Source organism: Pundamilia nyererei, unplaced genomic scaffold (genome assembly GCF_000239375.1).
Source record: "Pundamilia nyererei isolate P.nyererei 1_Seehausen unplaced genomic scaffold, PunNye1.0 scaffold00058, whole genome shotgun sequence".
Classification (NCBI taxonomy): domain Eukaryota; kingdom Metazoa; phylum Chordata; class Actinopteri; order Cichliformes; family Cichlidae; genus Pundamilia; species Pundamilia nyererei.
The window spans coordinates 553837-563891 of NW_005187459.1; the positions used below are offsets into that span (position 1 = coordinate 553837).

Consider the following 10055-nt stretch of genomic DNA (forward strand, 5'->3'; position numbering starts at 1 on the left):
GACAAATATACCCAACCGTTAGCCTCCACTCCAAATCAGAAGCATCAGTTAATTGTTTCATGCATCAGACGTAACACAGAGTGACAGACAGCTCAACAATAAACACCCTTCACTGGTGAGAAATTAGCTCACCTCCACTTAACAGTAGCGAGTAATGATGTGTGTAATTGACTCTCACTACACTGATGAAGGTGGAAGCAGTAATCCCCAAGGGACGGGATTCCTGTCTATTTCCATGCTTTTCATTCTGCAGAAACACAATACGGTGACTCAGTCCCAGCTTGTACACAAATCTGACTAGAGTGCATATTCAGAATCAATTTAATCAAGCCGCCTCTCACTGCGAGGCCTTACATACATAATAATAAGACTTTAGAGATTGTATAGCTGAAATGGTATTACTGTCGAGGGGAGGAGAGACGCTTCCTTTGTCTCCACCTTCTCAGCTTGAGAGATTCTAGCAGGCAGCCCTCAAGGGGAGCCGAGATCAAGAGATCAAAAGATTTGCTAAGATGTGAAAAGTCGATAAGACTTTACAAAGAAAAGTCTTAGATGTTTAGAGTAGGCTTCTGTGATGAAGCACGACATGTTCGCAGTTCTCTCTTGCTCCCAAAAGCAACCCAGATGCCAGCCAGATTTACTAGTATTTGTTAAGTGAAGATTAGGAGAGACACAGATGACAGAACATGGATGTGATCCCAACATATACCATTCAGCTTCCGCTTCTTTCATCCCGTTTCAGTCTTAGAATGCCATACCATTAAATATTCACCAATAATATTAATGCATTAAAAAAGTGCAAATGCATTTAGTGTCAAGATACAGGCGAGGTCTTTATCACATACACCTGTAGTTTTAACAGCCCCATGTTAGCTTATTTAAATGTTAACAAACTCTATGATGCAGATCCAAGAGAGATGAATAAATATATTAACCAACAAGAGAATAGAAATATTACAAATTCCTAAATTACCCACTTCACTTATTGCATTTGTCTTCTATAAATGGCTAACTACACCAGTAATGTATCCACAGCCCTCTGTGACGAGAAGACCCACTCACATGCTGAAGATGACCTTTTCAAGACCCTGTTCGCTGGGTACAACAAGTGGTCGAGACCTGTGCCAAACATCTCCGACGTCGTCATTGTCAAGTTTGGACTCTCCATAGCCCAGCTTATTGATGTGGTGAGTGTTTGCCTTGCGTTTGCCACAAAGAGCTGGTGATGTGACATATGATGATGATCCAGGGCTCAAGTGCCAGTGTCCTGCAGGTTTTGGATCTCACCCGGATTAAACACATCTGAATCAAATGATTAGTTCATTACCAGGCCTCTGGAGAACTTCAAGACATGTTGAGGAGGTGGCCCTTTAAATCAGCTGTGTTGGATCAAGGACACATCTAAAACCAGCAGGACACCGGCATTCGAGGCCTGGAGTTGCCTACCCCTGCTCTAGTGTCATTCAGAAAAAATAAATGATTGTTCAACTCGATTCAATTCAATTAGATTTATACAGCACCAAATCACAACAACAGTTGCCTCAAGGCGCTTTATATTGTAAGGTAGACCCTACAATAATACATACAGAGAAAAACCCAACAATCATATGACCCCCTATGAGCAAGCACTTTGGCGACAGTGGGAAGGAAAAACTCCCTTTTAACAGGAAGAAACCTCCAGCAGAACCAGGCTCAGGGAGGGGCGGCCAAAGACATGCTGTGGAAGAGAGAGTTAGAGATTAATAACAAGTATGATTCAGTGCAGAGAGGTCTATTAACACAGTGATTGAGAAAGGTGACTGAAGAAGTAACACTCAGTGCATCATGGGAATCCCCCAGCAGCCTACGCCTATTGCAGCATAACTAAGGGAGGATTCAGGCTCAACTGATTCAGCCCCAACTATATGCTTTAGCAAAAAGGAAAGTTTGAAGCCTTATCTTAAAAGTAGAGATAGTGTCTGTCTCTCAAATCCAAACTGGAAGCTGTTTCCACAGAAGAGGGGCCTGAAAACTGAAGGCTCTGCCTCCCATCCTACTTTTAAATACTCTAGGAACAACAACAACAGTGTTCAGATGTCTTCATCACCAAAACCCTCATGATCGGTGATGATAGGGTTATGATATTTCTGTGCATTGACTAAATACAGTGATGCCTGTACAGTATATACTCAAACGTTGGTTTCAAGGTCAGTATAGGCCTGTTCATGGGTACACTACATCCCACAGCTATGAAGGAAGCTGTGTATATGATTTCCATAAAGTCATTAAAGTAGCAGAAAGTTATATTTGAGTTTTCCTTTGACAAAACACCAAGAAACACAGACATATTTCTCTGGTCTGAACCCCCGGTTGACAACTTTAACAATATTTCCATCATTCTCGCTCTCTATCTGTCTGTCTTTCAGGATGAAAAGAACCAAATGATGACAACCAACGTGTGGCTTAAACAGGTTAGGAAATCTAGTGTCAGTGTTGATTTATTATTAAGATTTTATTTTTTATTTTTTTATATTCATGAGGGGATATGCTGACATAAAATGTTAGGAATGCAAAAAAGCATTTGCATTGTTGAAGTGAATGACTCATATGATGAATACAAATGGGGCCACGGCCCTCCAGACTGATTCGTGTTGTTTGTGTCTCGCAGGAGTGGAATGACTACAAGCTTCGCTGGAGACCGTCTGACTATGACAACGTGACATCCATAAGAGTGCCGTCAGAGCTCATATGGGTACCAGATATCGTCCTCTATAACAAGTGAGTCTGAGATAAAATGTAATGGTTACTGCATTTCTTTTCTTGATTATCTAATTAACTCTTTATTAAACACTCAGGCCTACAGTAAAGCTCAGTTGTGCAAATGAGCGTATGAGAGTAAAATAACTATAATTGTTCAAGAAACGAATATCTGACATTCAGTTAAACAGCTTTACTCTGATATTTGTTGCATTTTTTTTTAGCAAACTCACTAAACTCATTAATCTTTTATTCGGATTAATATACTGTCAAACAATTGATTCTGAGTCTATTCAGTTCTGAACTACATAACCAATCACAGTTATTTCTCTCTACCGTACTGAGACGCTGCTGAACACTTCAAGGTTTGCCAAAATGCTTCAGAGGATTGTAATGGCAGATTTAGGGCTGTCTAACAGCTATGCTCTTATTGTAGCATGACAAAGGAGTCCAAACTCACGCCTGTTGCCTTAACAGTATGTGTAAGAAGATGGCACCATCTAGTGGTCTGTGAAAACAATGGTTTGCTCCTCTTTCTCATGTTTCTTCCAGTCCTGATTGGGTGGCTGGTTTTATTTGTACCTTCTGAGATATGTGCGGTATAGTTTACACGCTGATGTAAACACAGCTCTTTATTATCTGTTTCATTTAGCAAAATGAAAAAGATACTCCATTTAAAATTTTGCACGTCTGTTAGTAAAAATTGGTGGAGTGCATTTCATTTCATCGAACTCAAGGCAGCCTTTACATGTCTATCGCTCCAGTGGGAAACTGATTGCAAAAACCACTTTTGAGAAACCTCTCCCGTCACCTAAATTCACCTCCTGGAGATTAAACCGAGCACGCTGATGATAGGTTTCTGCTCCAGCGCGCTCGTGTAATCACAGTCCGTATGTGAAATTAAAAGAGGTGAGACTGATTAAATGATAAGGACGTATGATTACGTCTTCTGCTGAAGCTAGTGTTGCCATTAAAGTGGTGAATGGAGGGGAGATTACAGACAGTTTTTCACTACATAGTTTCCAAAATGAAAAAAAAAAAAGGAAATAAAATCTCAGGAAAGAAGAAGGGGAATAGAACTGATCACAGTGAAGGTTATGATTTCTTATCTGATGTAGCCTTCGCTCTAAGATGAGGTCTTTTGTGTGTTTCCATGACTTATATGACAAACTTCTCCTTCTGCAGTGCTGATGGCGAATTTGCTGTGACCCACATGACAAAAGCTCACCTATTCTACACGGGCAAAATTCGCTGGGTGCCTCCTGCTATTTACAAGAGCTCTTGCAGCATTGATGTCACCTTCTTCCCCTTCGATCAACAAAACTGTAAAATGAAATTTGGCTCCTGGACTTACGACAAAGCCAAAATTGACTTGGAGCAGATTGAAAATACTGTGGATCTCAGCAACTACTGGGAGAGCGGCGAATGGGCCATCATCAATGCCGTGGGAACGTATAATACAAAGAAATATGACTGCTGCCATGAGATTTACCCAGACATCACCTACTTCTTCATCATCCGACGTCTTCCCTTATTTTACACAATCAACCTCATCATCCCCTGTCTGCTTATCTCATGCCTCACGGTTTTGGTTTTCTATCTACCGTCAGACTGCGGTGAGAAGATCACCCTGTGTATCTCCGTGTTGTTATCCCTCACTGTCTTCCTGCTACTCATCACGGAGATCATACCGTCCACATCCCTCGTTATCCCTCTCATCGGCGAGTATCTCCTCTTCACCATGATTTTTGTCACCCTGTCCATCGTTATCACTGTCTTTGTCCTCAACGTCCACCACCGCTCTCCCAGCACTCACAAGATGCCCCACTGGGTCCACTCTGTGTTCCTGGACTTGATTCCACGTTGGTTGTTCATGAGACGGCCCGCACCGGATGGCCGCCGTCGCAGGCTGCTGCTCCTTCAACAGGAAGCGGTGGCAGAGCGGCGCCAGCTCCGAATAGCCGGGTATAAATCGGGCAACTGTATTAGCACCTCAGCTAACTGGTTAAGAGATGGGACCACATTGGAAGACCCCGAGAGAAGCTGTTATGAGGACTTGGAGCTGGGAACACTGACATCCTATTTCTCCTTCCGTCCTCCTTCTCCCAGACCTCCAGGGTCAACTCCTCCACCACAACAAAAAACCCCACAGAACAGCCAGAGCCGACAAGAGGTGGTGGCAGGGGGGAACAGGCACTTAACTGGAACCAGAGGTAATTCCACTCCTCGGCCGGCTAAAGTTGACAATAAAGTGTCACAGTCAGCTTTCCTGCTTTCACCAAGTGTCATGCGTGCATTAGAAGGGGTGCACTACATTGCAGACCACCTGAGGGCTGAGGATGCTGACTTCAGTGTGAGTATCAAGGAAATAATGCATCTAATATAAAAGCAGAATGGCATTTTGTTCATTTGTATTACTGATGGTATTCCAATTTACATTTATCTCAGTTTTGATACAAAATCATACTCTGGGCATGTTGATTAGATAATACCTGTGCAAGGCGCAATCAAAATTCCTACTATTCTATATCAATTAAAAATCATACGTGAGTTAAATTTGGCTGCCATACACTTGTATGAAATGCACCCTGGAAATTTTGTCCTGACCGCCTGCTGTTCAGTGAGTGCTGAATATTGTTCGTGTGTAAAAAATAGGCTCCATCTTGAATTTCATTTTAGGAAAGAGAAAGAAGTTGCATGGAACTGAGTTTAGTAAGCAAGGTGGTTAGTGAGCAGTGTTTGGGCATGGCCTGTCGATGGTACATGCAACAATTCACAATCCTGTGAATGTTGAAAAATGGCAAACCAGGATTTAGAGTGCACCCGTGACCTTATGGACTTTATGGCCATCCTTCAGGATTCTTTCACTGAACAATGCTGCTTAGTTTCCGGGCCATAGCTGGAGACCCAGCTCTTAATATCAGTGATAGTCCTTTGCATGTTTGTTAAATTGGTTTGATACAGATGTTTCCATTTGCTCTGTACAGAAGTTCACTTGTTACATAAATAAATGCATTTATATAAATACGTAACTGTACATAGTTCTATTTCAAACGCAATTTCTTTTAATACTAAGGCCTGCAATACCTTCACAGCCCACAGGGGGACCCATCCTACACTTTTGGAGTCACTGCAGTAGAGCCTGTAGCGGAAGATAAAACTGAATGACTCACAAACAAGCAGCTACTGAAGGTGGCTGCAGTATTTATTTTATTTATTAACCTTTATTTAACCAGGAAGATCCCATTGAGATTAAAAACCTCTCTTTCAAGAGAGACCTGGCCAAGATAGGCAGCAGCAGATGTCTCACAGTTACAGAAATTACTCAAACACAGGCAGCAACAACACACATGCAACAATAAGTGAAAGAATACAAATAAAATAAAATAAAATTCAATAAAATTCAAATAAAAATAAAAAAGTCAGTTAAAATGACAATCAATCTAATTGAAACAGTTGCATGTTATGGACTTGGCCTCAAGGATTCGTAGTTTAGATTTAAAAGCACTTAATAAAATGAATTCAGTCATTTTCCATTCCTTCTGCAGCTTGTTCCAAGCCGAGGGTGCTAAATGGACAAAAGCTCTTTTACAAAGTTCAGTTCGGGCAAATGGAACAGAAAGCAACAAGTAGCCATGCGGACGAAGAGAATACCGACCAGCATGTTTCATTAGAAGCAGGGAACATATATAAGAAGGCAGCAACCCAAGTATCGCCTTATATATAAAACTGTATATATGAGAGTTCCTCCGACTTACCAAAGCAGGCCATCCTACCTGAGAGTATAACTCACAGTGGTGAGTCAGAAATTTACGGTTAGTGATGAACCTCAGAGAAGCATGATACACAGAATCAACCATTCGAAGACATTGAGCAGAAGCATTCATATATAGAATATCACCATAATCCAGCACAGGCAAGAATGTTGCAGCAACAAGCCGCTTCTTTGTATTAAAAGAGAAACACAACTTATTTTGAAAATAAAATCTCAGTTTTAACTTCAGGTTTTTCACAAGATTCAGTAGAGGCCTAACAGAGAGTCTCCAGATGAGAATCATCCAAGAATGAAAATAATCTTTATATTTTTAATTATGAGTTTGTCTATTTATTTTTGAGCCACTGCAACTGGGGTACTGTGAATAAAAATGTAGATAATTCCTAAAAGGTTAGGGCAATACTTTTGTAAAACCCCATAAGTTAAAGTGTGCACCTTGATCTCATCTTGATTCTTTGATTTAAAATCCACTGAGATGGTTTGCAAAAGCAAAGCTGCATTTGTGTCATCCGACCTAACTGTATACTGATACCCAGAACATGTAAAAAAAAATAATCTTAAACTCTCAGTTTACCATGACACCTGACAATAAGAACCAAAATATGCAGTATATACTGAAGTTTGATAACTCAGTCTTTTAGTGTCTCAGTTGGTAGTCTCTCAGTAAGACTTTGTCCTGCCAAAACAACTTGAACATCTTCCCTTTGGTTGTTAAAAAATATTATTCAGATTTTTATCAATATTGCGCCTCTTACTGTATTTGAAAAACCAGACAGGAGGGCAGAAAGCCTGCAGAGTATTCATGGACAAAATAGCAAGCATAAGAAATTTAGCATACTCTTTCTTATCCTTAAAATCTATCCCAGCTAGTATAGTGCAAGAGGCGGGGCACACCTTGGATATGTCACCATCTGACACAGGGATAAGATCGCACTTCTGGGCAAATTTGAATAATAGAGTGAACATAATCCCACTTACTGCATATCTTTGGACTGTGGGAGGCAACTGGAGTACCCGGAGAGAACCCACACAAACACAGCAGAGCATGCAAACTCCACACAGAAGGCCCTCAGCCTCAATCAGAATCAGAATCAGAATACTTTATTGATCCCTAGGGGAAATTATTATTTCAAACTCAGGATCTTCTTGCTGTGAGGCACCATTCTGCCCTAGAAAAGTAACTTTTAAATTAAAAAAAAATACAACTTTTCTTTTTATTGTCATATATAGGAAGTTACTGAAGAGGTATAAAAACTGGCTTTGGCAGCTGAGTGACTGAAGAGAGCTTTTCTGGAGACAGATATTAAACTTCAAGGGCAGATACATGGAGCAGTAATGCATGGAGCTAAATCCCATTATATGCCTAACATCACACTGAAATTACTGTTGGGAGCAGCTAAGAAAGAACTGTTTAAAAGTTTGATTGGTTACAGACAGGTTGTAGCAAATCGCATTGACTGAAGAAAATAGAAGGAACAGGTCAGCAAAAGTGTGCAGAAATGTGCATGAATATATGACATAGCTTGTGTGATGAGTAGTTTTTCTTATGAACCATATTTTTCATAGCAAACAATACCACCCATGATGTGAATTATCATTTAAATTCATGATATTATTTCTGTTCTTGTTCTCCCCACCTTCTCTGTTACTTCTTTCTGCACAGGTGAAAGAGGACTGGAAGTATGTTGCTATGGTGATTGACCGTATCTTCCTGTGGATGTTCATTATTGTCTGCCTGCTTGGGACAATTGGTCTGTTCTTGCCACCGTGGCTAGCCGGCATGATTTAAGGCTTCTGGGAAAGGGTTGAATTCACAGTCACCTCCTCTTGAAAGATATTTTAAAGTGTAGCTGAACTCTTCTTCAAGTCGGGTAATCTGACTCAACTTTGTGTAACTCGGTGCAACCCAGGTGTCCTCAAAAGGCCGTTGTGCTCTTTACACGTCACCAAATATAACTTATGAATAGTGGAGACAACTCTGCTATTTTCAGATTCTTATTCCCAGTTGGATAAAAATCAACTACAATCTACATTTTTAAGGGAAGATCAGACTCAGTAACCTACTGTTAGCTATAAAGTCTTGGCTCAAGTTTCATCTCAGATGCACTTTGTCAGCCTCAGGTTTACTCCTTCAGCATCATCTGTAACATTTCTCAGGTTGTTTTTGACCTGAATGCAAACATTTGCATGTTAACATTCACTAAAGTTAACATGGCTGTTGAAAACTGTGCTAATGTTGGTATTTTAATGTGCAAATGTTAATCACTTTTTAGCATGTTAGCATAACATGCTAGTTAAATATATAGTGCCAACGGCTGTCTTAGTAGGGTGTCACAGTGATCATATTTTTCTTTCCTATAGTTTCAGGGATTGCAGCTTAAAACTCAACAACTTAATAGCATTGCATTCACTGATAGCAGGGGGATCAGTGAAAGCTGTTTGTCATCTTACTGTCTTAGCAGAAGTCAAACTCTGAATCAAACTCAGTTTATCATCCCAATGTTAGCTTGTTGTAAAAGGCTCAAGGATGGAGATTAAAACATTAAGAAAACAAGCTTGTTTTAAATTCGTCTTATTTTCATGCTCTTTACTTCATGGTTATCTGTCTGTCTTTTTGTCTGACCATTGATATGTCCAGAAAATGCATCAGCAAACATTAGCAATACAAGAGTGTGGACTGCTAAACCACATGTACAAATTCACCTTCCTGACCTTAACGCCACTGAAGGCTGTCACCTGTAAACTAAGTACTAGAGCCTATTCTACATTTGAGTTGTATTTTAACAATATTTGTCATGAATCTGTTCTCTTTGATTCTAAGCAAAGTTTTCATTCACCACATATTCTGGATGGTGGTGAATAATCCTTCAAGAAATGGGCATTCAAATGTGATATACTCCTCAGTGCATCCCTAGTCTGATTTTAGCAGGGGTAACTGGACTGGCTGCTCCAAAGGGGATCTTGGACAAATGACTAAATATAATCATTTTCCATTTAATTTGCCACCATTGGTCAGTAGTGATGCTCAAAACTGCTTCATGAAGTTTTGAATTCATTTGCTACTTTTTAAGGTTTCCAGTCATGAACTGAAAAATGAAGAACTTAGTCTGCGTTGCAAGATTTATTATCATCCACTGGAGCCAACAAATGCATGTAAATTTATCACAATCCGTTCAAGGTGCCATGATACTGGTAAACCAGTGAACGTTTAAAAAAATAGGGAGAATTAAATATGTAAACAATGCCATCTGGGTTGCTTTTTATCAGATTAAAAGTTGTTGATGACACTGTTCTCTTTGTGTATGGTGGGATGAACACCCATTATTATAGACTATGTTGGATACACGTTGGGGTGATTTGGTTTAGACAAAAAATGCATCAGCACAGGTTTTTTCCTTCTGGCGATGCTGCAACAATTGTAGTATTTTTGATTGAGCGTACTATACAATAAAAACCCATGAAACAAATTTGAAAATTTGTCTGCACGCTGTTTACTGACCTTTGAAAAAAAACAACCAATTTCTTATACAGTATTTTTTGTATT

The 10055-nt window shown here is 40.0% G+C and overlaps 1 protein-coding gene across 1 annotated transcript in view; it reads left to right on the top strand.

The window, feature by feature from the left end:
- The window catches only part of chrna2b (cholinergic receptor, nicotinic, alpha 2b (neuronal)), a 13394-nt gene extending 4337 nt beyond the window's left edge, over positions 1–9057 (top strand). Inside the window, exons 2-6 of the mRNA XM_005734351.1 lie at positions 1036–1187; positions 2406–2450; positions 2648–2757; positions 3922–5089; positions 8175–9057. Coding sequence (XP_005734408.1) covers positions 1036–1187; positions 2406–2450; positions 2648–2757; positions 3922–5089; positions 8175–8300 — 1601 coding nt within the window. The 3' untranslated portion in view covers positions 8301–9057. The remainder of the gene's footprint in view (positions 1–1035; positions 1188–2405; positions 2451–2647; positions 2758–3921; positions 5090–8174) is intronic.
- The last annotated feature ends 998 nt before the right edge of the window (positions 9058–10055 follow it).